This window comes from Microcebus murinus, chromosome 11, assembly GCF_040939455.1.
Source record: "Microcebus murinus isolate Inina chromosome 11, M.murinus_Inina_mat1.0, whole genome shotgun sequence".
NCBI classification, from domain to species: domain Eukaryota; kingdom Metazoa; phylum Chordata; class Mammalia; order Primates; family Cheirogaleidae; genus Microcebus; species Microcebus murinus.
Genome location: NC_134114.1, coordinates 87,994,248 through 88,021,755, shown reverse-complemented (window position 1 = coordinate 88,021,755; position 27,508 = coordinate 87,994,248). Strand labels below are relative to the sequence as shown.

The following is a 27,508-nucleotide window of genomic DNA, read 5'->3' as shown; positions in this document are numbered from 1 at the left end:
GAGATTGAGGAAGTACTTAAGTGACTGAAACCAGTAGGATTTAATAATTGATAAGAAGTGTAGGATAAAGAGAGAGAGAGGAGTCAGGAATGACTGCTAGGCTGTCTCTTGGTGGGTGGGTATGGGGCTGCCACCACTGTAGACAGGAAATTAAGAGCAATGGGGTTGGGGTTGGGGTTGGGGTTGGGGTTGGGGTTGGGGTTGGGGTTGGGGTGGGTGGCACTCCATTCTGCGCACCCCGTGCACGCCTGCCACTGTGGATGGCAGTGCCTGTGGGGCGTGAATAAAGGTATCCAGCAAGAAGATGGGTACACCTTGAGTTAGCGAGAGATGTGGGGAGAAATATACGCTTGAGTTTCCTCATCATCAATGAAACCCCAGGAGTGTGAAGAAGGAGAAAAGCCATGATGGGCTGGAATCAGAAGCAGGAGGCTCACCAGAAAAGACCCCTCCCCCCCACCCCTCCACCCCCCGCCTTCTGGTGTAGATATTGAAGGATTGAAGGGAGACTCTGTTTTACCCCTGTGCTTGTCTTCCACGTTGTGCTCGTAAATGGGCTCCCGCAGGGCCAGGATTAGGGCAAGGCAAGTGAGGCACTCAGCTCAGACACACAATGTGAAAGGGGCACCAGAAACTTCAGTAATTAAGATAAATTACATTTGTAATGCTATATTTTTAAACATCAAAATGAGAACAAAAAAAATCCATCCTAAACAAAACGTCAAGTTTTTAAGTAAAGACAAGATCCATCAGTTCATGGTAGAGGCAGCCAGTCCTACCCAACATTTATTCCGGCCGGTGACAGCATACAGCTGAAGCTCCGACTTTAATTCTGCCACTTAATATTCCATCCCTGTTTGTCATTGTTTAGGATTCATTAAGATGGATGCTTCTAACAAATCCCAAGGAATTCCCTAGCTGGAAAGCTATCTTTCACAACAAATTACAGGTTTTCTTGGCACTGTGATACATAGGCTATGAGTGTTTCTAGCACATTCTTCCTGTACATGTTCCATTTCCCACGATGCTGCACCTCCAGTGATGCCATCACCTCTAGCTTGTTCTAGCCACATCTGCTGAGACATCTTCTGGGAGCCCGGGCCTCTCAGAATATTGTTCATGCTCAGTCCTTGTCTGTACGCCTATGCTAGTGAGAACCCTCGGCATTGCTTAGAAAAGTGTTCGTTTAGACTCGGGGCACTGCGCGACGTTGCAGATGACCTGGGATGCAGTGTATTTGCCTGCAGGGAGAGTGACAGCTTCTCTCTTAAGTGCTTTTTATCCACAGGTCAGGTTCAAAGCAAAAACAGTGACCAGTCTTCCACTGAAAAGCCCAAGCCTCATCATAGCAGGCAAGCGTCAAGTTGATTAAGTAACGTGAAGCAGGAGAGTGGCAAATTTTCAGTCTCTGCCTCTGCACCATGTCCTGATCTATATAATTTTTATAACGGAAGTAAGCAGAATGTATTAGAAAGATGATAGCCCCAAACAAGATTATCTGGGGAAGAATTCTGAAGGCTACTCACTATAAATCTAAAACTACACTCCATACTTTTTCCTTCTCGTTCTTTTAAACTTCTGCAAAACCCAGGCCAGTTCTTCATATAATTATCTGCACCCTATGGTGATTTAATTTCCCAGGGGCTGCTGTTAAGGCTGAGAGGTGATGACTTCTACAAGGATTAGTTCTTACTTCATGGAAAGAAGGTGTCATCATGGCATTGTTTTTGTCTTTGGACTTTCCCAAAGTCACAAACCAAAACACGAGTTCTTCACTGCTTTCTCCCTTTGACTAGCAGTAGCTATGGCCACATTTTTAAGAGTAGGCACATCTTAAAAAACAGATCCTCCTTGTCTATTGTTTCCCTGCTTGTGGGGATTAGAGTATGCACCGCTTGGGATAAGGGCATTTCCGTGGCATCGTTGTGTGCTAAGCATCGCTTTTGAATACTTGCCAGGCCACAGACCGCAGAGTCTGCCACGGTTCAACAGAAAGCTCTTGTTGGGATACAATATCTGAAAAAGATTTTCATAAAAAATGTTCTGGAGGGAAGAGTACATTGCTTTAAAGAATGTCTGATTTGGCCATCTTTCCCCTAAAAATATATGTTTATAGCACAACTGTTTTATGTGACTCACAACTACAGTTTAAAAAACGAGGGTGGCTTCAACAGAGACCGTCTCAAGGGCTTACAGATGAAAAGGCCTGTCCTATCCCTGAAATGGTTTCAAAGGGTTTAGGGCAAAAGGCACAATTCAATGGAGGACACACAGTTGCTCAGTGGGAACCGCACCCTTCCCTCCTGGGCCGTGGCCTGAGCACCTTGATTTGGGGCAGCGGCAGTTACTGCCAACGGCCTGCCCATGGGTCCTTCCTCAGCGCCAGTGCTGCCCTGGGTTTATCTTCTTTCGGTTTTCAAATCTGTGCTCAAACCATGCGACTCCAAGTAATAAACAAAATATCCTAAAACCGTAAAGAGGATCAAAACACAAATGAATAAAAAAACACTAATGGCATAGAGATCATTCCGTGGACTCTGTGGTGCTGAGACTTTGCACGCTAGGAAGATCCCAGGGCATGAGGAAGGAGGCGGTGAGGTGTAAAGCAGGAGCCACTGTTTTACTGGTCAAGGTAGGCCAACCTCTGACTAATGCCAGTGGCTGAACAAAGAGGTTTATTTGCTGCTCACATTACAGTCAGGTGTGGGTCGGTGAGAGAAGTCTGTTCCGCAAGGTCATCAGAAGGCCAGGCTCCGTGCTGCTCGTACCTCCACCATCTCCAAGACTCTTAGAATGCTCTGTACCTGGGGCAGAATGTGGAAAGGCAGCCAGAGTGGAGGACCCTGGGAGGTTTTGAGGGGCAAGACCTAGAGGCGACACATGTCCTTACATTCCACTCTGGCCAGACCTCAGTCACATGGCCACACCCAACTGCAAGGGAGGATGGGAAATGTCATTTAGTGCCATCTGGAGGAAAGAGAAATGGAGTTTGGTAAGGAGCTGGCAAGGCTTTGCCACACCCACAGATGCCTGTGGGGCCAGGCAGGCAGATTATAGGAGTTCAACAAGCAGGATGAAGAGAGAGTCTGAGGCCAAAGGGGCCTCAGTGCTGGAGACCATGTGCTCATCCGAAGAGCATAGCAGGGGTGGGCTGTGCCTGGCTGTTGCAACTAGGTTAAAAAGGGCCCCAGTTGACGTTCCCACTTGAAATCCAGGTTTTCATTTGAAATCTTCCTTTTTTAAAAATTTAGGCTCTTCTTTTTTTTTTTTTTTGAACATGCTAACATAGCCAAACAAAACTCACCAGCAGGCCAGTGATAACCTCTGGCATAAAAGAACAAGAACAAGGCCTGGATTGGGCACTGGGAGATGGAAGTCAGATATCAGCTGTCCCCTCACTGCTTTGGACTGGTGTGAGCCCCTCCGCTTGGAGGTCTCTGTTCCCATCTACAGGATCTGAAGCTGGGGCACGTTTCTAAAATCACTTCTAGAGCTGCCATTCCGTGATTCTGGAGTCGGTGCAAAAGGCCACCTGAGCTCTGCTTACATCATGTTTTTGCCCCTCTGCTGACGCCATGACAGGCCACCAACTAACTGGAGGAAAATTCCAGTGTCTTCTACTGGGATTTAGTCCACAAAGGCAGCACTCCTCAGGCAAAACAAAACCAGAAACTGAGTTTTCTCTGTAGCCTTCATGACTGAACAGATTATTGGGCTTGGAGGAGGGTAGGTTTTCTCAGTGATTGCCTCAGAAATTCCTTGAGTTAGAATGCTTATTTCTAGCTCATTCCATAAGGATATGGGAATCTGTTTATTGTAATGGTTAAGAGTCAATCAGACATGACTGAGTTTCAGACTCTCCCAGCTATAGAGCCTTGGTCAAGTGACTCAATCTCTCTAAGCCTTAGTTTCTTCATCAGAAACGTATTAATTTATCTCAGAAACAGAAAGTATTGATGAGATGATTTGACAGCATGCATGATTTACTTAGCACATAAGTGCTTTTAGACATCAGTTGCTTTACTACTTTTGGTTGTTCGTAATTAAGTTCTATTATTTCATTTAGATGGATACTTTGGAACCTTTTGGGGATGAATTTAGTGGAATGGCCAGATGCCCTTATGACACCAAACACGCCAACATTGCACTGTTTGCAGGTAAACGACCCGATTTCTTCTCATTGCATTTGCTTTTGCGTGTTCCCGCCCGTCGCTGGGAATCTGCTCTGGGGATTCACGGAGTCACAGTTGTGCTTTGATTCTCTGGTGAATGCTGTAATTAAGAATGCCTTTTCCATTCAAAATCAGTGTGAAAATGGTACTTTTGCATCTCAAGAGAAGACTTTGCCACACTCACTCCTGATTTTGTGGCTTCAGAAAAGGATAACAACATAGCACTGAGTATGTGCTATATCAATTAGGGCATGTTTGGGCTCAAATAATAGAAAATCCCACCTCAAACCACCAATGTGGAAAAATAAAATTTTAAATTAAAAAAAAAAAACCACCAATATGCATTTATTGTTTAAGGTAGGATAGACTGTGGGGTTGGCTTGATTCAACAATTCTACGATATTATCCAGGATGCAACTACTTTCATTTCCCTGCTCTGCATCGACTCATCATGAGACTGGCTGTTCTCGCAGAGCATGGCTGTGAGCCCCAGTTAGAGCTACATGTCTTCTTGTCCACATATGGAAGGAAAAGGAAATGAAACAAAAGGAAGCTTCTGGAAGCTTTCTCAGAACTATAAGGCCACATACCTATAAGCAGCCAACAAACATCTTCTCCAATATCATTGTCCTGAATGGGTTACACTGCCCCACCCCTGTCTCTGACCAAATGATGGTGGTGGCTAAGAGACAACGCTCATTGCTTGGGTTGACCATACTCTCCAACCCCACCCCTTCCTTCCGCTGCAAAGGATATAACGAAATAGCAAACAGGCTATTATTTTCAGATTTAGTGGGATTTTTGTGTATGAGTTTGTGTGCTTTAATTAGGAATTTATTTAGGAATTCATTACCAGCTGTGTATGTGGAGGTGGGTGTAAAGGGAAGTGTTGGTATAACAGTGATTGTTATAGCATGTAATAAAGCAGTTAGCTAGAATTTCCATCACAGTGGCTAAAAACTGGAACATCCTAACTGGATGAGGGACTTTAGGGCTTTGATTATGAAACAAGGTTAGTTTCTGGCTCCTTGAGCCCTACCTCAGTGCCACCCATTTGTGGGCCTGAATCTGCAGTGACAGACTGTAGAATTAAGAAGGAAAAGTTACTGAGTTCTCCCCCTAAAGCAGCAGTGTCAAGAACACAGTCATGTGGAACTATTTGTAAGCAGGGGCAGGAGCAGGGATGGTGGCAAGAGTGCCCGATCACGTCCCCAAGTGGTTGAATACTGCTGGAACACCTCTCTGACACTTGGAACCTCCATTAGTCGGGACCTTGGAGGATGTGAGCTGCAGGGAAGAATTTAAATTTATCTGTAAACTAAAAAGAGAACTTGTTGTAGCCTGAGGCAGAAGAGGGAGAATGGGCAGAGTATTAGGAAGCCTGCTAAGCTTCCAGGAGCTGGAACAAGCCACATGAGATAATACTGTGACTACTAACCCCACCCCTAGGGGTATATTTGAATAGTTTTTCATTGAAATGTTTGAAATCTCATAAAAACTCAGCTCAGCCCTTATTAATAGAAGATCCACCTTGCAAGTGAACGATGTCACAACCAAGAGGGGCAGGAAAATGTTCTGTTTTACAAGTAAAGTTCTGGTGAGATACCCAGTGTTGAAATGAATATAAAACAAAAAGAGTCCTGGACAGCAGTGAGGAGGAATACCCATCACTCCCACCTACTCCCCCCACTGACCAGGTAGTAGATCTGCATGACTCGGAGCTATAAGAATATAGAATATATATTCTATAGTCATAAATAAAGAATACCTTTTTAATCTAAGTCTTATGTTCCAAAAGAAAAGTTGTGATTTGTAGGTAATATTTTTTGTCAATGGAAAGGTTCACTGTCTGCAATTTAAATCTACCAAACTACAGCTCACACTACTGATATATCGCTGTTAATAATGCAGATATCAAGACAGCTCTAACTTGAGACCGTTATGCTTATCCTAGCCATGAAAGAGCTTAAACAGTACTACATTGTATATAAGTCACTTTGACAAACAATTAGTGAAGATATGTAATCCACTACAAATGAATTAAGGAAGTAATTTTTTATTTTGGATATAATTATTATTTCCATTTAATCTACATAGATTTTGCTGTTCTAGAACATCCCATCTCATTATTTGTTGCCAGAGTGTTTGCAAACCCAGGAAAGCATCAAAAGTTCTAAGGACTAATCTTCACTCCTTTCTCTTTTGCCTGGGGTGTATCCTCAAGCATATCTCCCCAAAAGCATGAATTCTTAAAGAAAGGCCAGTTTGAACTCAGCACCCACCCCTTCTTCTTTCTTCTTTGCTTTGGCATCTTATATATCAGAATGTTTTCAGTTTGTGACTTTGGAAATACTGAAGCGAATATCTGCTACTGAAGCTACATTGGCAGGGTTTAATAACAGAGGTGTGACTCCCAGGATATAAGTATTAATAGTAATTTAGTCAGCCCATTTTTGCTCATGCACCCTTTCTTTTTTGTTCCCATTTCCAGCTCAGGCTGAGGACTCGTTAACTTGTGCACGTACTTGAAATGTCTTATGATACAATCAGCGTCTGTCCTTCCCCGGGCTCCCCGCTAGCTAATCCACTTTACCACGGTGTGGTGGCAGTGGCAGTGTCTGAGGGTCTTTGGCCTTGAGATTTCAGTCCAGGTCCAGTTAATCAAGTGAAGCAAACAACATTTTTCATTTACTCTGTTCCCTGAGCTGCTGCTGCTGCTGCTTAAAAAAATTGCCATGCAATTTAAAAATGAAAAATGTTTCATCTCTGATGATCTCAATTTCAAATGGTTAAGAATGTGGGCCAAGTGTTTTCCCATCGACTCTTGGATTTTTCCCAATTGTCCTATCTCATTTGCCTGATGTAGGAAAGCAATCTGGGCGATGTCTTTATTATTCCTCCACCCATACTGTCTGGCTCCCACTCTGTGCACCTCTTTTCTTTGTCTTCTAAGATGGTAAACTATACTCGGCCACAGTGACTGACTTCCTTGCTATCGATGCGGTCATTTACCGGAGCCTTGGAGACAGCCCTACCCTGCGGACCGTCAAGCACGATTCCAAATGGTTAAAAGGTGAACAAACAATTAAAAGAGGGAAGGAGTGGGGCGGGAATACATACCTTGTGGGAGCTTTAGAGTCTGGAGGGGCCAGACTGTAGCTTCATTTTTGTAATGGCTTCTGACAGTCGGAGCCATGTAAATGGCATCTTTTTGCCTCAAATGATTTATTTACCTCCCTTTCTCCCTTCTCCTGAGTTTCTGGAGTATTAAGAAAACTACCAGTGCCACCAACAATAGAATACATTACATTCATCCTTCCCTGCCTCAAACTCTCATTTCAGTATCCCACATGAAAAGAACGGAACAATTCATGCATGGAGGGGGATTGGAGGTGGTGGGGGAAGAGGAAAAAAGCTACTCACAGCCTTTCGTGAGTCAGGGTGACCAGGCAATGTGTACAAAATCCTCTCTGTAATATGAGCAGGCCATTGTGGAAAATAAAATTACAGAGATATGCAAAACCCATTTATTCTTTATTGTTGATTGCAAAGCTTCTGAAAGATACAATCTGTAAGCTCGAATGCCTTCTAAAATCACCAGCACTTGCATGTGTGAAGTCATTAGAAATGGTTAGTGTTAACCAAATGTCTAATGGCCCTACACTTTTAATTAATAACATGTCTTTGGTTACACTTGACTGAAATTCTTTTAACTGTGTGTGACATGTTCTCAATTAAAGTGTCCATTTGTTCGCAGAACCATACTTTGTCCAAGCGGTGGATTATGGCGACTATATCTACTTCTTCTTCAGGGAAATAGCAGTGGAGTACAACACCATGGGAAAGGTAGGTGGAGGGGGCGTCCATGGCTCCCTTTGTAACATTTTAAGAAACTCACTTTTGGACCAGTGTTGTTATGAGTGACCTTAAAATGAGAACCATAAATCAAATGACAAGGTCATCATTTTAAGAAGATGCAGCCCAAGATTGGCAGACGGGATGCACCGCGCTGTCTGCAAGTCCTAAGTGCTTTTTCAGAACAGTAAGGAATTACAGGTAACCTCTCAGGTATTTCAATTGAAGATTTAACTGATAGATGTTTGGTTGATTTCATACTGGGTCTCAAGTATACCGAGATGTGGTTTACAGGTATACGCCACACCTTTTTCTTTTTAATTGAGTTGCTCCACAGAGAGAGTAAATAACCAATGTCTTTAAGTAAACTGAATCCTGATTTTTGTCTTTATTGCAAAAAGCAATAGAACCCTTAGGGGATGTCGGTTGTTTTGACCAGAGAGTAGATCCAGGGCCCTAGGTTCCAGGGCAGAAAATAACGCAGGGGTGGTTTGCACAGATTCAGGGCCCAGAGGCAGCTAGGGAGGATGGCAGAGATGATGCATACAAAGTGTGCTTTTGTTTGAGGAAATAAAAAGCTAAGCAGTCTGTATGGAAATGAGTTTATGTGGCTGGGAGCTGATCCCCTGAAGGATTTATGGCTCTGTATTAAATGCCACAGCCTTATCTTTTAAAACATGCTGTTCCAGTGCTGAGTTTTCCTCTTTTTTTTTTTTTTTTTTTTTTGCTACTGATTTTGGAAAGAGTATTAAATTAAACACCTTGTTGTTTTGTCTCTATTTTCAAGGAAATGCAAATTCTAGCAAGATCTCCTCCCCAAATGACTGCATTTCATCTTCCCCGTGTGTTTTTCCTCTGCAGGTAGTGTTCCCGAGAGTGGCTCAGGTTTGTAAGAACGACATGGGAGGGTCTCAGAGAGTTCTGGAGAAACAGTGGACGTCTTTCCTGAAGGCGCGGCTGAACTGCTCCGTTCCCGGAGACTCTCACTTCTATTTCAACATACTCCAGGCAGTTACAGATGTGATTCGTATTAATGGCCGTGACGTTGTCCTGGCAACCTTTTCCACACCTTATAATAGGTAACCATGCCTGGCTGTGTTGACCTCATCAGTTCTTCCCGGCTTCCTTTTCCCAAGGGCTTCTCTTCTCATGCATGATATTCACAACTGACTGTTTTTAAACTGCTTGTAGCGAAGAAGCACTTAACACTTAGCTTTCATCAACAAATTAATAGTAATTTATAAGCACTGTTAGACTAGGGTTTTAGGGAAAGTAACTAGATAAATGACAACAGTATCTTCTGTTTATATGCTTAGCATGTAAACACTATTCGTGTGTTATTTCTAGATCTCTCCAGCAATCCTGAACTCTAGATAATAATATTGTTCCTTTTTTTTCCACTTGAGGAAACTGAGCTCAAAATATTACACTATACCTGGTCCATGCAGTCAGCAGATGGAAGAGGCAGTTTTGGAACCTAAGATGTTTCTCCTGTCTATTCTAGGTCATCTAACATTGTATAGTATTGACTTTCAGTATTTCCATGACTAGATCAGTACTTTTTGAAGTAAGAACACTGGAAATGTATTAAAATGACTCAGGGTAAAATTTAGCATTCAGATGAGTCTATCATGCATCTCATCTAAGGGACCCTGGTTATTTACTATCCTGTCCAGAGAAGTTGCTTCGGGGCGACCTCACTCAACAAGTTGGGCCACAGTCCAGATCCCAAGCATAGCACCATTGTCTGACTTTGGAGGGCTCTAGTGAGGATATATATATAAGTCACCAAACATGGTAGCTAGAAATGTTGCACATCATATTCTTTCCTATGTATGTATTTAGTTAAAGCTAAGGCTTTGAGCAATTAAATGACATAGTAATAATTGTTCCTAGAATAGTGAAAATGTGTGGAAATGAAAGAGTAGAAGGAAGATAAGCATTAGCATCCCTCCTTAGTGCTGAATTCTCTGCTTAGCCAACAAGACTTCAGAGTCCTGGCACTGTTGTGTGAAAACGACCCTAACTCTGGGCACGGTCATGAAATCTAAATTCATGTACTCTGCTCTCCTTTCTATGTGGAATTTTGGATGTTCTTTAAAGAATATCTTCCTGTAGGAAGACACTGTCTTGCTTTGGATGATGCTTTTGATAAGGACTTGTAAGAACTTGAGTGCCCAGGTGACAGGCACAACAATGATGAGATTGGTGGGATAGCATCTGGAAAGAAATGCTTAGGGATTGGGTAGAGCCCAGAACAGAGCAAGCTGCAAGATGAAATCAGTTATAGAGAAGGCAAGACTCAACAGTCCCCCACTGAAGATATATAAAAATATGACCCCGTATTGCAGCAAGATTTGAGTAAACTTTAACCATCTACAGGAATTTTTAGACTCGAGCATAGAAAATACATTAAAAAATTCAGGCCTTGGTTGTTCACACATCAGAATCCATCTATCTAGGATTTTGAAAAAGTATACTGTCTTGGCACATGGGGCTAGTGGAATTTAAGAGTGCATTTCTAGTTTTTTACTTTTTTGTTTTCTTTGTATAAGAGTGTGGGTTACTTTGTGATTACAACATAGTAGTAGGTTCCTGCATATTATAGATGCTCCGTTTGAAGTATTTCCTTAAATGGCTTCTGAGAAATATTCACTCAGTACATGCTTTTGTAGTCTCAAAAACCGTATTTGTATTGGTAAACTCAGAAAATGGTAATCTAACGTCACAGTTTAAAAGTATGCATACCCATCTTCATCTATAAATTATAGTCCCTCTCTGGTTTTTACTCCTGATTTCATCCCTCTCCACTCTTTCCCTCACACGGAGAAACTTGGTCATGTCAGATTATTTAAAATCCTTTGGGGTCACTTCCCGTAGGACCGTGTGCATATTTCTTTTTATATGTTGCTCTTACCCTATTGTCCGTTTGTCGTTATTATTGCTGATGGCATTATTATACTGGCCCCCACACTGAACTGTGAGCCAACTGAGGGCAGACAGGACTCTGTGTTATTTATGAAGTGTTTACTGCTTTAGCTTAGGGATTCCATAAATATATGTTGAATGAAGACAAGGTGGGAAGAAAGGAATGAAGGAAAAATGACAAGAAGGGAAAGAGGTAGGAAGAAAAGTAGGGAAGGAAGAAGAAAGGATTTTACGAGTGATTCTAACCTTGGGAAAATTAGAAAACCCCAGGGTATCTTTAGTTATTACAAGGTGCATCATAAAATACTTCAGGCAGTATTTAACAAATTCTTAACAAATTATCATATTCTTAACAAATAAGGCAAATAATGTATGCAAACCTGTTACTTTTAGGAAACGAAGATGTGAAGAGAGTCTTACAACATTAAATAAATAATGCTCAGGTTCTGAAATTCCAAAATAAATGTGGATCACTGTCTTACATATTCAATTCTGCAAACAATATACACATATATACGCTTTAAAATTTATCGAGCCACCGTGTATGAAATACGCTTTCTAATCCTCTCCCTATTTCTCGCTTTATTAGTAATACTTGAGTAATTGTGTTATGACATTAAAGATGGCATAAACTTTCCCAATCATTTATGAAGTGATTTCCATATCTTCTCAACATTTGCAGAATCAGAACTAAATCATTCTCACTGCCCACAGATGTCCCCACTGGTCCCCGCGTCTCCTGCTGTGTAATGGCCCACTACCTCACAGCCTGATTAAAGCTCTTGGCCAGCTGGTGCCTACAATTTATTTGACCAAAATCAAGGAGAGACCACTGTCAAAAACAATTGTGGGTTCAAATGTAAACTGTGTACCCAGATGAATGAATAATTCACTTCTTCCCACCATTGATGAAAAAAAAAAAAAAAAGCCCAAGTCCTTCCAAGAGTTCCAGGCAAGGATATAATCATAGGTGGAGATTACTGTCATTATTATTATTTAGCATTTTATAGAGCACTTTATTTGCAAAGTGCTGGTGTTTTAAAGGCTTAAATTGTTTAGTCTTATGCAAGTAATTAAGAAGTAAAACTTTTAATGTACAGAGACTAATATAAAATGTGTGTGGGTTTCCCACACACATTCTCACACCCTGAGTCCTTGGCTTGAAGAACTAAATTCAAAGAAGCAATTTGTGGACAGTTGGGGGCACATTTGTTTCAAATTTTCACCAATATTAAAAATGCAGAATGTTCTCTAGAGATTTTTGTCTTTGGGTTATTGACAATTAATATTAAGAAATTCATGAAACTTTTATCACCAGCCCAACAATTCTTCCTTTATAAATAAAAGCAATTCAAAAGGCTATGTAGACATTTTTCTCTCTGTGAGTTTGCTGTAACTAGCCTATTCTTTAAAGGCCATTGATGCAAATTTGATTGACAGGAACATTCTCTTTATGCACTAAGGTCCCTTACATTTGTAATGTTCAGAGTTTGAAACCCATTGACTGCCACACTAGAAAAAAAATTTTTTCCTTGGGGCCATGGTGTTTTATTATGAAAATAGAATAAAAACTTTGAAAACACAACAATCCTTTATAATTTAATGAAAAATTTGTTATTTTTTATTGTTTTCTGTGCTTGAGTCATATGCATCTTGAAAAAATAGTTTTCATGGCTCCCAAGGTAAAAAAAAATATGTGAGTTTCATATGGTTCCTGAGGCCCGGGCTCAAAACTAGCGTGAGTTAAATACAACTCACATGGTAGCTAATGTGGTAAATTTCAACTGCCTGCAATAGGAAAGTTTATTTGGAGTATGTTTTCTAAACTGCATGCATAAGCATTGCATGAGTAACACTTTTTATGAAATGTCATTTTATAGCATCCCTGGCTCTGCAGTCTGTGCCTATGACATGCTTGATATTGCCAATGTTTTTACTGGACGGTTCAAAGAACAGAAGTCTCCCGATTCCACCTGGACGCCAGTTCCTGATGAACGAGTTCCTAAACCCAGGTACGTTCAAATACATTTCATACACACATACACACACACACACACACACACACACACACACATATATATATATGACTATTCTAAACATTTACAAATAGTGATGCTTGCTCCTCTGACAGTGAACATCCTGTAAATTGCACATCAGTGCCTTCTGTGCTAGCCAAGCTGATACAAATGTCAGAACAATAGAAAGGCTATGAGATCTTTTGCCTTCATCCCATTAACCAAACCCAGAGTTACCTTTTAATATAGTCAAAGCAGTGATTCTCTAGTCTTTTGCTTAACCTTGCTACATGTGATTTATTCAGTGTATAATAGGAACCATCTGATACAGCTGGCCCATTGGTCTATAGGTGAGGAAACGGAGGCCCAGACATATGTACTACAAGTTCATATAACTGGGAAGATTATTTCCATTGCTCCTTCCTATTTCCCTTCATTTTGTGGAGATCCGTGCCTTTAAACGCTGATAAAGTGTGCAATATAAATGATATTCCCTGGGTTTTGTGACTAAGCTGGATCACAGCTGAGTTCAAGTTTCCAGACCAAGAGCAAGAATCCATTGGAAACGGTGGATTGTTAGAATCTCTGTTAGAAGATTGTTAGAATCTCTGCCAGGTGCTGGTCTGTTTTGGGTCCAGAAGCAGTGCTGTATACCTCCCCACCAAACCATGCCCTAGAATTGCTTTCATTGGGAACCTGTGGGTCCAGAGACTTTTTGGTTCCCCCGTAATCTTCAATTCTCATGCTAAGCCGGCTAACTCATTCTTTCTAGCCGGGACCGGATGGAACTCTCCCCCAACCCTGTGCCTGCCCTCTTTGTGTGCCACACACTCCCACCTCCTCAAGGCAGTTGAGGTCTGCATTCTGTAGGAACTTCCTGCTATGTCTGCCCTTCCCCGCTGGAGTCCTGAGCCTCCAGAAGTAAGCCCAATGTCGTATGAAGCTTTTGGTTGTCCAACTCTCTTCCCCAGCCTCCAATCCTCCCCACAAAATACCTAGCCAAGTGCACCTGGGAGAAACGCCTGCGGTTCGCCCACCTGGATCATCTGGCACGTTCACACTCTGTCGCTTCTGGAGAACAGATTAGGTGCAAAAAGCACACCTCAGCAACCTCAGATAGATCCTCCAGGCCATTCCCTGGGACTGTTTACTGTTTCTAGATAAGCAGGAAGAGGAGTTCAGCCTGAGGGCTCAGGTTTCAGAAAGTTCCAATGTAATACTCTCGTTGGTGTGTAAAGATGGTGTCACTCAGCCTTCACTAGAACATGCACTGTAAGTGACTTTCTATCCTCACTCAGCCATCACTAGGACACGCACTGTAAGTGACTTTCTATCCTCACTCAGCCATCACTAGGACACGCACTGTAAGTGACTTTCTATCCGTCCGTGGCAGTGGGTACATCCTTCTACCTCCTTCCCACATCCTTACCCACATCCTTCCACGTGCTTGCCTTGTCCCTCGGGCAGAATCAGGACGCTGTCGTGGGGCTGGCTGGGACAGTTCCTTGAAATGGTGTCCACATACGGGTAACTCATGCTGGTGTTGTGGGGGTCCAGTCCCCTCTCCTGCACCACAGGCAAACCACGTGTCTGGACAGGATTGGCTTCAGTGCTTCCCTGACCTGACTTTGCTGGGATGTCTCTTGACTCCTGACACTACAGAATTTCTTGTAGTAGCAAATTTCCACCATCATTGTTCAGTTATAAGAAAATGACCTTTCAGGAAAGAACTCTCAGTATAATTGGCTTTTCATATATGCCAAAATCAAACAAAAATATAAACAACAATAAAAAACAAAACCCAAATGTTCTCGGAGCGAGCCCCAGATAATGAGAGATGGCTGCATTGAATCCTGCTGCTATGTTTTTTGAATGTCTTTGTTTTCCGCTTCCCTTTGTAGAGCAAAATACGTCAAGAACCTCTAGCAGAGTTTCTGAATAACGAGGGCTGTCCCTGAGATGTGTGCAAACCACACTCCCTCGTTTCGAGCTCCATGACTGTTTACTGGCGTTTATTTTTGCTTCTTAGAGGAAGCCAACTGCCCCCAGCTGAGCTGAACCGCGCTGGCTGCGGCTCCTCTATGAAACGAGGAGGCGGCTCAGAGGAAATCTCAGCATATTGTATGTGGTGGCATTCTGCATTGTTCCACTTCCTCTTCTCAGCCTGCAGCACATTCCCCTTCATGCCAAGTGCTTAGAGAAGCAGTTCATTCAAAGAATTTGCCACAAGGCACAAAATAAGCTCCCTCCCTCCCACCCTTTGTTTCATTTTAGGCCGGGTTGCTGCGCTGGCTCATCCACCTTAGAAAAATATGCAACCTCCAATGAGTTTCCTGATGATACCCTGAACTTCATCAAGACGCACCCGCTCATGGATGAGGCAGTGCCCTCCATCTTCAACAGGCCATGGTTCCTGAGGACGATGGTCAGGTGGGTGTCAAGCAAGCCATGTCCTAAGTGGAGTTCCATCGCTTTATCTTGTGCTTGCAGAACCTGTCAGTGGAACATGCTTTGAAATGCCACAAACATCTTCTGCTATCCTGGGCATTGATTCAGCTGTGAAAAGTTGGCCAGTTGGGCAGATGCCACAAAACCCCCATAGCCACATTCCCAGTGAGGAATGTTCCAATGTTTTCAGGCTAGTTGGACACACACCAGCAATTAAAGGAAAGAAATATATCTCCTTCTGGATTAGTATATTAATCCGATCTGTGCAAAAATAGAGGAGCGGTGAAGGAGAACCATGGAATGGATGTGGATACCTGTTTGGTTGCACGTGATTGCAAAACATGCTGCAGATGCCACCCGAGCATGGTCCCTGGGTTGTTTGCTGTGAAACACAGCACAGACATCACATTTGCCAGCATGGGGCATTCATGTACTATGTTACTATTCATTATCTGAAGTGGTGGCCAACAGAGAAAGGATAGCTGATTAGAGATCTATGATAACATCGAATTCTCTTTTTTGTATTTATTTAAGACTTATTTCCAAACAATTCAACGGGTTTTTTCAAGTACCATCCAATTGTGGCAGTCATCAGACAAAATGTTTATTAACTTTATCACCATTTTTATACTGTGACGTTACTGAAAGATATTAAAGTCTGTGATAACTCTTGCCCATAAAATGGAAACCAGAGTATATAACTTGCAGGAAGATCCATGTTTTCTGGTTACCAGCTACGGTGCTTAGGACAAATAGGTATCCAGAGAATGTCAAAAAATGGAGGGATGTCAGAAAGAGGACGCCCAGTAGGGCTTACGTTAGGCGTGGCCTTCACCTTGGGCATTCAAGGGTGGTATTTGACTTGCATGTCCTTATATTTACTATATTTCCTTATATTTACTAGTAGTGCTGTTGGCACTCCACCCCCCATCCTTCAGAGCTCTCTCAGCCCCTCTGCATACAATCAGAAAGCTTTCCAGTCTCACATGTTGTTGAGGAAGGCATTGTATCTCAGAGGAAGAATATGGAAAAATGGTAGTCATTGCTGTTCTTTTCAATGCTAAATGAAATGTTAAGTGAGTTCACTTATTTTTTTTACCTCTTTACAGAATATATCAGTCTTCCCCTGTTGCTCATGGAAGAAATCACTGCTGAGTGGTTTCAGATGGTTACGGCTGTCCATGTATTATGGAACTTTGCCTGTACACACACACACACACACACACACACACACACACACCTCCTTCCTCCCCTTTGGAGCCACACTAATGCTCTGCATATGGAAATAGAAGGCCAGAACCGCTTGAGAACGTTGTTCACATGCATATATTTTTCTTGAGGTTATTACTAGAAAGCTATGTCACAAGTGTTTGAAGTGGAAAAGGGGACACTTTAATGATAAACCAACAAAGAAATAAAAAATGTGATGCTGTCATTTTAGATACCGCCTGACCAAAATTGCAGTGGACACCACTGCTGGGCCGTATCAGAATCACACTGTGGTTTTTCTGGGATCAGAGAAGGGAATCATCTTGAAGTTCTTGGCCAGGATAGGAAACGGTGGTTTTCTAAATGACAGCCTTTTCCTGGAGGAGATGAGCGTTTACAACCCCGAAAAGTGAGTGGAATGTTTGATTCTTTCTCAGTAATTATTTGTTATGCTACTATGATCCCTTTCATTCGGGGAAAATCATGGCAGACTTAGATATTGCGGATTTTTAGACGGGTTTTAATACTGTTCGTAAAAATTTTTTAACAGATAAAAGGCATTTTCTGCTTGCCAATAATGTGTGTGTTTATGTAGATACACGCGCGTGCACGTTTATGTGTTTGCGTGTGTGCCTGTGCGTGAGGCTCTGTTTCACCTCCGGGTAGATCAGATGAAGAGATCACCTTGCGGGCTGGGACGTGGGATGTGGGGCTGATGGCAGGAAAAAGAGAACCGGCCCAAGAGAGTCTAGGAATCATATAATTCTGCTGCAAAATTAGATGCAGCTACGATGGAGTGGAAGACAAGCGGATCGTGGGCATGCAGCTTGACAGAGCCAGCAGCTCCCTGTACGTCGCCTTCTCCACCTGTGTGATAAAGGTCCCCCTCGGCCGCTGTGAGCGACACGGGAAGTGTAAAAAGTACGTATTTCGCCCCATCGACGATCACAGATAGAAAGTTTGCAGTGTCAGGAAGGAGTCCTAGGTCGCTCATGGTCATCTCTTCCTGCAGAACCTGTATCGCCTCCAGAGACCCGTACTGCGGGTGGGTGAAGGAAGCCGGTGCCTGTGCCCACCTGTCACCCAGCAGCAGGTAAGGACCCCAGAGTGCTGGAAGGGAGAGAGTGGCCGCTGGCTGCTGTGCATGCCGGACATGCGTTGCACACACCGCCACACAGCCTGCACGCACACACCTGGCCACGGGACTGTCGGCCCTTCCCCGTCCCTTTCCCGTTTCCTAGAACCTCGCGGCATCACGTGCGACAGATTTCCAATTGACTAATCATCCTCGGACTGATTAAAAACACAGAGAAAGGAGACACCACGGGATTAAAGTATTCCCCGAAGAGAGGGACAAGAAGGTGCCTGCCTTGATCATCACAGTAGGAGAAAAGGAGCAGTCGGATACCAATTAGATTCGCGAGCGGTTTGTCCAGCCACAGCGAAACTGGCTCTTCTAATTGACCGTTCAGAGCAGAGAAGAATTTGCAGGTTCAGGGCAGAGAAGAAATTGCAGAGCATTGGTTAGGCAGTGCATCTGTACTGCAAGCCTGGCGTAGACACCCAGTGAACCTTTCTCCTGAGCTGACGGCCAGTTGACCCTGTAACTCGTTAGGCAGTCTATCAATTCTTGGCAGTTCTCCAACAGATCAGCTAGAGCGGGCCAGTCTACCATGCCTGTGATTTTTGGCGTTTAAAATTGTCACCCTGGCTTTCCATGTTTACATGGCATAGGCTAAGATATTTCTTTTTTATGTTTTAACTTCAGCGGATGTGGAATCCAAAGTAACATTTGGAAAAATATCCGATGCATGTCTTTGACAGGTTATGGCAACTCAAGGAAGGTGCCATATGGCGGTACAGGTCTTTCTTTTGTCGCAGCCATTTATTCAATCTCCCCAGATCCAGAGGGGAAATAGAACCATCTTCGTATTACCCTGAGAGTCCTTTCCTATTTTAGAATAGCTAGACAGACACAAGGGCATATGTGATGACTGCCACCTGCCTAATTTGAGGGCAAGTATTCTCATAAACAGAGCTAATGATAACTGTAAAATCTGACCCGGAAATTTGACTACTGCAGAGGGTTGACTCACTATATATTATTAGAACAGCTTTACAAGTAGCAATATTGACATACTCTCATGTTAGAGTTTTATATCTTTTCATGGGAACCCTTGAGGTAGAGGAGAAAGGATTGTAAAGAAAGCACAGTGAGTTTAGCTAAGAAGTGACCTGTCTCCTTTCTGTATTCAACATGTGACCAAAGGTAGTAAGACTGGCTTTTTAAAAAATTATTTTTAAGTCATCATCAGAACACGGGCTCGCATATATATTTCGGTGATGCTGGCTGGCATTGCTCATTGCTCAAAACATGGGCACTCCCCTTGGAGAGTGGGCTTCAGAGCATGATGAATATGGACTCTCATTACCATTAGAAATCTTTATTGTTTGAGGATAAATATGATTTTTTAATGCAGCAAGAGATAAGTGAAACCAAACAGGGTGGATTATTAGGTCAAGTTGTGACTTTCAAAATAGTTTTTTCCTATATGGCTCATAAATAAACTCTGAAGGCAGTTGCAAAACAGGAGTTTCAATTATATGATGGAGCTAAGCATAAAGTTCCCCAAAGAAGGACAATACTCCTGTGCATGATTCTAGTGTGCTTATTTTAAAAATCAAAATAGATATTATTAAAGTTGGTTTTGTTGATGGTATGTACAGCACATTGGTGAGCTAGTAGACTTGTACAAAACGTGAGCATGTGGCAGAGAGTGAGAGCAATGCTCTGATGATTGGGGTTGACGGGGAGTGCATAAAATATCCAAGTGATCTCAGCAAAATGCCCCCCACCCGGATCTGATCCCAGACAGGTCCCACATATCCACTGGCCATTTGGACTTTTGAACACTTTATTTATGCAAGTTTTTGCTAAGCAAAGAAATATAGGTCAAGAATAGGAATGAATAAGAAAATGGAGAGGAAAAGACTTCTTTTTAAGACCTCTGTATTGTTTACATGAGGAGTGTATTTTGACATCTAAACTTTCAAAAATGTTTAAGAAGCGGTCAGGGAATCATAATAAAAGAAAGATAAAAATAATCCACAAAGTAGTTAAATCTTTGAATAATATCTGAACTAGATGCTTTTAAAGCAAGGCTTCTCTTTGGAGACTCAAACCAGTGCAAACTTCAGAGATAAATTTTCCAGTTGTTATCTATTTCTTTTTTGCACCTGCCACTCAGCTTATGAAACTGTGTTACTTTCTTTGGTGAAACTTAAGACTCATTCCTGAATAATGACTTACATTATTGCATTTGTTTCTGTCTCTCTTTTCCCTCCTGTTTTTAAAGACTGACTTTTGAGCAGGACATAGAGCGTGGCAACACAGACGGTCTGGGGGACTGTCACAGTAAGTACAGCCTTTTATCCATTTTTATCTTTGGGCAAAGATGCTTTCATCATATGGCCTAGAAACATCACCCCACATGTGGAACTGAGTGCAGCTGACACTAAAGGCATGCATAAATAACAGAAATCATCTTCTAAATATCAAATAAAGCAGGCAGTGTGTTCTAAAGCCAGTGTTGTCAGTGTTGTCACTACCAATGCTGGCACCTATTTCATTATTCCAATGCTGGGGAACGAAGTCACTCTAGAGAATATCAATTATAGCAAAGCAGTAAGTTATATCAGCATTTCCATTATAAAATGACAGTTTTGTTGTTTTTTAAAATGTGCTATTACACTGTCATTTTTAGCCAACTAATAAAAAGACTGATCATTGTACTCTAGCTTTTTAATTGAGTGGGACTGTTTTATTCTTCTTGAACATATCGACTAACAAAAGTAATTATTTTTTAAATTAGATTTATGTCTATTACCACTTGTAATAGAAAAAAATTTCAGGACTAACCATAAGTACAAGGCAATTCAAAATAGCTTTTTTGCAGGAATTGACATGCTGTGCAAATCTTAGAGTTCATTTTGAATGTTATTAAATGATAACATTTTAGTTAGAACCTTATATAAAGGATCCTGGTCAAAATTCTGCCCTGTTGTCCTGTGACCTGGTTAATATCAATATTCTCCTGAAAACTTCTTTATTAATACGAATTTAAGGAATAATACCATACTCTCAGAAAATACATTTAGTTTGTGTTATTTTAAATGATACATATGCTGAATGTCTAGAAGCTTGCATTCACAATGGCACCAAATATAATAGCTCCTAAGGGAATGAAAGTGTATTACTTCTGATATTTGATTCTATAATGAAAGTCAGGGGCATAGCTCTAAATCTTTCAGCTATGAATACTGAAATTTCAAGCTCTATAGTGTCATTAAGCTTTTCTGCCTTGTCTTTTTTAGAGATTAGATATAATCAAATAAAGAGGACTATAGGCAGCCTTATCTCCCAATTCTTTGCCATGTTTTTTTCACTTACAAATATTATATGATGGCAAAAAATTCTTACTGTGTCTTCACATGCAAAATTAATGAGTTAAGAAATAAGCATAGGAGGCAGCATCATCACCAAAAGACCTGTGTTATGTGTGTGTGCGCGTGCATTCATCTGCATCAGTGAAACAGTTTAACGTTTGATCAGTGGGCCTTCATCATCTTGGGACCTTATAGCTTCATTTTCAAGGAAACAGGTTTTAGGGTGTGTGTGCATGTGTGCACTTAATTAGCTGACTTTAGTGAATCATTTTCATCACATTTCTATGATCTGGTGGTCTGGGCGTCTGTAGAAAAATACAGATTTGGATCGAATCAGGAAATTTATGAGAAACCATGAAGATGCTTGTTACTGCCTCTATCAAGCGTCCACTGTCCCGCTAGACTTGCACCCCTATCTGTGATCTCAGGCAGAGGAACCTAACAAAGCCTGTGTGGCTAGCACAGGGGGAGACCTCATGGCCCCAGCCAGTGATTTACTCTTTATTTCCAGGATAATCTCGGCAGTCAAGGCCCTAGACCTGCCTTCGTGTTTCCTAGCGTGCCCCCAACCTTTAACCCCACTCCTGCTGAGGCACTTAGGGTGCTGCCCCTCTGCCTGCCTGGCTTCCCCATGGCTCTCCTCGCCCCTACTCCTGCTGGAACGTGAACTACTTCCATTAAACAGGCCTACACACACGTAGGCATTCAGAGAGGGTTTCCGTAATTGGGGCATGATAACTCTTTAACAGGATTTTAAGGAGAACTGAGGAAATCACGAGAAGCCAGTGTTAGAGGCTTCATGAGCAGCTGAGTAAACCAGTGATCTGATCCAGACACACAGCACACACGCCTAGATATATTGCCTAATATGTCTGTGAGTTTCGGGTTTTTTGTTCTTGTTTTGATTTCCAAACTAAAACCCCCGATGGGTTCAGAACGTTGTGATACTAGACAGTGCCTCACAGCGTGGTTGTGAGGATGAAATGAGAAAGAATATAAAGAAGAGTGCTTTTTTTGTCATTGTGGTCCTATTTTATCCACAGGCGTGTCCCTCTGTATAAAGTAGGGCTTGAACTCTCGAAATCACACAGAATCACAGTGACCATCTCCTCTGCTAATTCTTGCTTTTTCTCTGCCTCCTGGCAAAGGCAGTGGCCTGCAGGAAACTCACTTGGTGGAAGAGATGTGGAGGTGTGAAATCGGACCGAGCATAAAGCATCTTACGTTACAAGCAGGAATTAAAAAGCACTTGCATAGTATTGAGGATCATGTGTGTTGGCATAGTTCTGTATTAGCTCATTCCTGCTTTTTATGAAAGTCACACTAAGCGGAGAGTAAAACATTAAGTAACTTTCGTCTCCCTTTTGTCTTTCAGATTCCTTTGTGGCACTGAATGGTAAGGAAGATATTACTCTCATAATTTAATATTGGTGGAAACCTATCTGAGAAATCCTATTTCACGATTAATCCTCTTGAGTATTTTCAAACCTTAGGTTTCTTTTTAATTAATTTTTTATCCTCATTATTTTTTATAGACATTTCTACTCCTCTACCAGATTATGAAATGTCTTACAACACAGTGTATGGTCAGTTTATGGATTTTTTTTTTCATTCTTTAAGTCACTCATCCTGTGGTAGCTTATAGTTTTCATTTACTAAACATCATGGACCAGATTCTATGTTACTTCAGGGCCCCAATTCACTAAAATTACTATGCTTCAGAAATCCCTCTGCCTATATGAGACAATTGATGTGGGAGACTGAGTCCTAAATTTTTAATCCACCACGTAACATGAAATATGCCAACCCTAGGGAATTCTGTGAATACATTTAATGAGTTCTTGAGGGAGAAGAAATTGCTTTTGGACATAAGTATATCCAAGATAAAAGAGTGGTGCTTATAACTAATAGACTATATAGCTCTTCAGCTGATACAGGGCACCACCCCCCAAAAGGTTGGCTTTCAAGACAGTACCCTCTGCAGGGGAAAATCTGTACGGGGTGCAGGCGTCAGCTTCTTATTAGGCAAAACTTTCCAAATAGTATGATATTGGCCATTGAAATTTTAAGCTCACAAAGAGTATGAATATTTAGACGTATTTTCAGTGAGATTTTTTTCAGAATATATACAAGGAAGAGTAATGCAGTGGAAACAATATGCAAACAGGATTTATCCCATTGTTCTTGGTATGAAATACACAAGCACTGTACTAAACAAAACTACCAAGCCCATAAGCAGAATATTCTGAACTCCTTATATCAGAAGTTGAAGTGTAGCCATTCCATTTACATTTCTCAAAGTACCTACAAATATTTATTAGGGTAAACTGTGTGGGTTTTTTTATTAATATGTGAAAAACATCTGTGTGATGGCAAATTTAAGCCCCACATTATATTGCATTATATTGGGAGCTGGAAGTTTCATTGACACAAAGCCATTCTATAGTTTGTGTGTTTAAGATATGTAACAAAGTAACAGTTCCAGGATAGTCTTTACATATAGAGGCAGGTAATACAGGAGGAGAGAAAGCAAAGAAAAAAGGAAAGGAAAGGAAAGGAAAGGAAAGGGAAGGGAAGGGAAGGGAAGGGAAGGGAAGGGAAGGGAAGGGAAGGGAAGGGAAGGGAAGGGAAGGGAAGGGAAGGGAAGGGAAGGGAAGGGGGAAAGGGGAAAGGGGAAAGGGGAAAGGAAAGGAAAGGAAAGGAAAGGAAAGGAAAGGAAAGGAAAGGAAAGGAAAGGAAAGGAAAGGAAAGGAAAGGAAAGGAAAGGAAGAGGAAGAGGAAGAGGAAGAGGAAGAGGAAGAAAACAATGTGGATTTGTGATGCAAATAAATAGTTCAGGATGGCTTAGTTCACATGTGCTTAGTAGCTCTATGTAAACTCTCACCCCCTGTGTCTAATTAGCATAAACAAAAACCACCTTTGAAAGTCTTAAAAACTGTCTTATAAACTGGAGCTGTACAGATATGGAAAGCAGTGCCTGGTTTCTCCCGACTGTCCCCCACCTCCCCGAAATGAAGCACGGTAGAGTAGATGGGCCAACAGAATTCATCCACTTTTAATGTTTCTCATCTATGATTCAAACCAGAATATTGAACACCAAATTTTACTATGCCTCAAAAGTGTACCAAAGACTGGAAGAAAAATTGCTCAGGAGGCAAATGTCATCTCGCTTAGCCTGCCTTCAGAAAGAAAACCCACTTAGCATCTGCTGTTTTCCAATATCATACTTTGCGATCATTTTCTATAATTGGATAATCTTTATCAGATATTGAGAAACTCGGATCTTGAAACTAATTGGACCAGCAACCTCCCCAGCATTCATCAATCATACTAAGACCAACTTTAACCCCTAGATAATTTGACAGAATAATTAAACCATGGGATTCTTTTATGAACAAAAGCTATGGATCTCCAAGCTATGGATCTCTCTTATTCCCTTTACAAAAGGGGAGGTACTCATTAATTCTTCCCTATTAACACTTTAAAGGATGATGCCCTCTTGTTCTCAGCTCTGTGATGTAGAAACCCCTGAGAAGAGTTGGAATTTTCCTTTCAGCTACTGATCTATTGCAGACTAAATATATTCAATGTGAAACAGTTAGACGATTAATTGACCATCAAAATGAGGGCTGGTTCAGATAGTACCTACAAAAAATAGGAGACTTTTCCCCACAGACTATTGCAAAGGATGCTTATTTGAGAATTAATAAACCCAGAATAGAATTAACTCATTCATTCAGAAAATACTTGTTGAGTGCTATTATGTCCCAGGCACTGGACTAGGTGCTGTATTTGTAGCATCGGAAGAAGAACCAAATTGCTATTCTTATGAGCATGGATGTAGACAAGGAGGCCAACTCCGAAGTCCAAAGTGCATCCACAGTTTTCTAGCTAGGTACTTTGCATGTCCCGCACTCTGTGCAAAACCACAAAACCAGAACTTGTCCAGCTCAGGAAAAGGGATCATTCCCACAAACCATGCAAACTTTCCACTTAGCAAAAGCTCTGTGCAACACCAGTTACATGTGCAAGAGCCCCTTTTAGTGAATTGGGCCCTGATTATTTTCCTCCAGTCTTCCTTTCTTGTATTGATTTATTGTCTCTGTTTTGTGTCTAATTAGCTACAATCATTGTAAACAGGTTAGAGTAGTTTGAAGGGGCTCTAACCTCTGGAATCACAATGACTTGTAGATATAGAGAAACGATTTGATGCATTGAAGTTAACTTTTAAAATATATCTATTTCTTTGTATAAGAATAATATCGTGCAAACTCCGCTGATTAAAATGTGACCTTTCTTATTGGACTGACAAGGCAATATCATAGGTTCCAAATCTGTCGACCTGTAATACCATATCCACAAATGATTGCCTATGTTTATAGCACTATTTTGGTTGCAAAGTGTTTAGGGAATGCATTAAAATAATATAGCGTCTAAAATCAGATTATACGGAATAATGTAAGTGGTTTCCTTGTACCATTTTTTTTAAGCCTGGAGAGGTAATAATAACGTATCTTTGATTTCAAACTGAGGACTGCTGCTTAATGGTGTTTTTACGTGGTGGTCCTAAAATTTTTGAGACTCAGGTAGTGCTTTCTCTGACTGTTTAATTCACCACTGGCACGTGTTCCCTGTCCTCGAGCATAAGTTTAAAAGATTACAAACCTCATGCTGCTCATTTTTTCCTTTCGAGTAAATAAGATGCATGGTTTCTCTAGATTTACATATAGAAAATTGAGATGTGGTGGGTATTAGACTAACACTTGAGCGATAGGAAGAAGAGGCTGATTTCTCACATTTGTGTAAAACGTTTTCCTACCTAACTACCATCTGGTCCACATTAATTTCTTCTCATAGCCATAGCTTTCCATTACCAATGAGTTTTCCATGTATTTGCAGCATATGGGCCAGGAAATCTTTCTACAGAGAATGTGCCCCTTAAGCATATATTTCCCCTAGATTACCGTATTAAGAAATGTTCTCCCTAAACCATACTTATGGCATTACCATAAAATTGCCCCTTGAATACAGTTAAATTGAAAGTGCTCGAAATGCATATCAATTCAGGTAAAAGAAATCTTGCTACTTGAAGAGGAGGTATTTTTTTTTTATTCTTCCTCTCTTTCTAACTTCCTACAAAGCTATTTCTAATTGTTTGCTTATGCTGGGTGCTAAATTTTCTCTTAGGCTGACCACATATTTTATTAGAGCAATCATGGATTCAGCAATGGAAAATAGAAGTTATGTTTTAAATCTCAGTGTTAAGGAGAAAGGAAACAAAAGAAATTCTGTATTTCCATTTCTCGGGCTGATTTTCCTGCCCCTGTTCTCTTTATCTGTATTATGAGATGAAATGTGAAACCCAGAAATGTAAAGACAAAAAATCTAGAATCAAGCATTCCCTGAATTTTAAATGAGCATGCTTTTAGCAGTTGGATATGAGGCAGACTATTTTCAACAAACCGGATGTTTGAAACTGTGTAAGAGCCAAACAAGTTCCATACAGAAAGGGACCTCTTAAATGCTACCAAAGCTGCATGTGGCATTTAAGTGTGGGGGTTCCATAGAAGTCACTATAGCTTAGATGAGCCACTTGGCTTACTTTTTTCCTCTAAGCAAAATTGCAAGAAGATAAATAGTCATCATATATATATTAATATGTATACACGCACACATTTTTTAACCTATAATTTGCAATATTAACGTTTCCTGGGGAAATCCAACTTCCAACGATAATTGCAAAAAACAGAGGAATACAGTGTTTAGTTTATCATTATAATCTCTCTTTCTAGTGGCCAGTATTTTCTTTATCACATGCATGGTGATCACACCCTGAGGCTGGAGTTCCTGTGAGCTTGTCCTACTTTCTACCAAAGGCACCAATTACACATGCACAGTAGTTGCCCTGATGTTGTTTTTTTTTTTTAAATTGTTCAAGAGGTTGCTGTAGGTAAGATGGTTTAATAAGCCAAAGATGTCACTTGAAAATCACAGAAAGGTTATATTTTATTTCTACTAGAGAGAACAGGTAGTAGTGCTTCTTTAAATCATTGTGACAGCTTAGATCAAAGCACCTGATACAATCTGTATTTAACCTTGTGGAATGATGGAGGGAGAGCTTTACGAATGAATTCACAGGAAACATCTAGCGTTTCGGCCCTAACTCTCAATCTAGCCATTTTTCTGGCCTTATCCCGTGGTAGCTATTCTGGATCTCAAAAATCTATCCTTTTCTAATTTGAATCATTTTAGTCAGTGAGGCCTCAAAAACTGAAACTAATTTTATTGGAATAAGACACAAAAGGCACAGGCATAATAACATGTAGCAGTTGAGACCTCATTCCAATGAAAAGGCAATGGGAATCGGTCCCTTTTGAAAGCAATAACTACTCCTAGAAAGGGGAATGCCCGTGGAGCTGGGTTCAAACTGAAGAC

At 41.3% G+C, this 27,508-nt stretch overlaps 1 protein-coding gene across 4 annotated transcripts in view; it reads left to right on the top strand.

Annotated features, from left to right (window-relative positions):
• Positions 1-27,508, top strand: part of SEMA6A (semaphorin 6A) — a 123,784-nt gene that overhangs the window by 73,453 nt on the left and 22,823 nt on the right. For 2 of the 4 annotated variants that reach the window (XM_076008298.1, XM_076008297.1), the window contains 12 exons: positions 4,067-4,157; positions 7,126-7,245; positions 7,930-8,022; positions 8,893-9,106; positions 12,836-12,967; positions 15,245-15,400; positions 16,860-17,036; positions 17,408-17,548; positions 17,640-17,720; positions 19,984-20,042; positions 22,449-22,469; positions 22,609-22,659. In XM_076008298.1, coding sequence (XP_075864413.1) covers positions 4,067-4,157; positions 7,126-7,245; positions 7,930-8,022; positions 8,893-9,106; positions 12,836-12,967; positions 15,245-15,400; positions 16,860-17,036; positions 17,408-17,548; positions 17,640-17,720; positions 19,984-20,042; positions 22,449-22,469; positions 22,609-22,659 — 1,336 coding nt within the window. The remainder of the gene's footprint in view (positions 1-4,066; positions 4,158-7,125; positions 7,246-7,929; positions 8,023-8,892; positions 9,107-12,835; positions 12,968-15,244; positions 15,401-16,859; positions 17,037-17,407; positions 17,549-17,639; positions 17,721-19,983; positions 20,043-22,448; positions 22,470-22,608; positions 22,660-27,508) is intronic. The other 2 variants (XM_076008300.1, XM_076008299.1) reach the window with 1 other exon arrangement.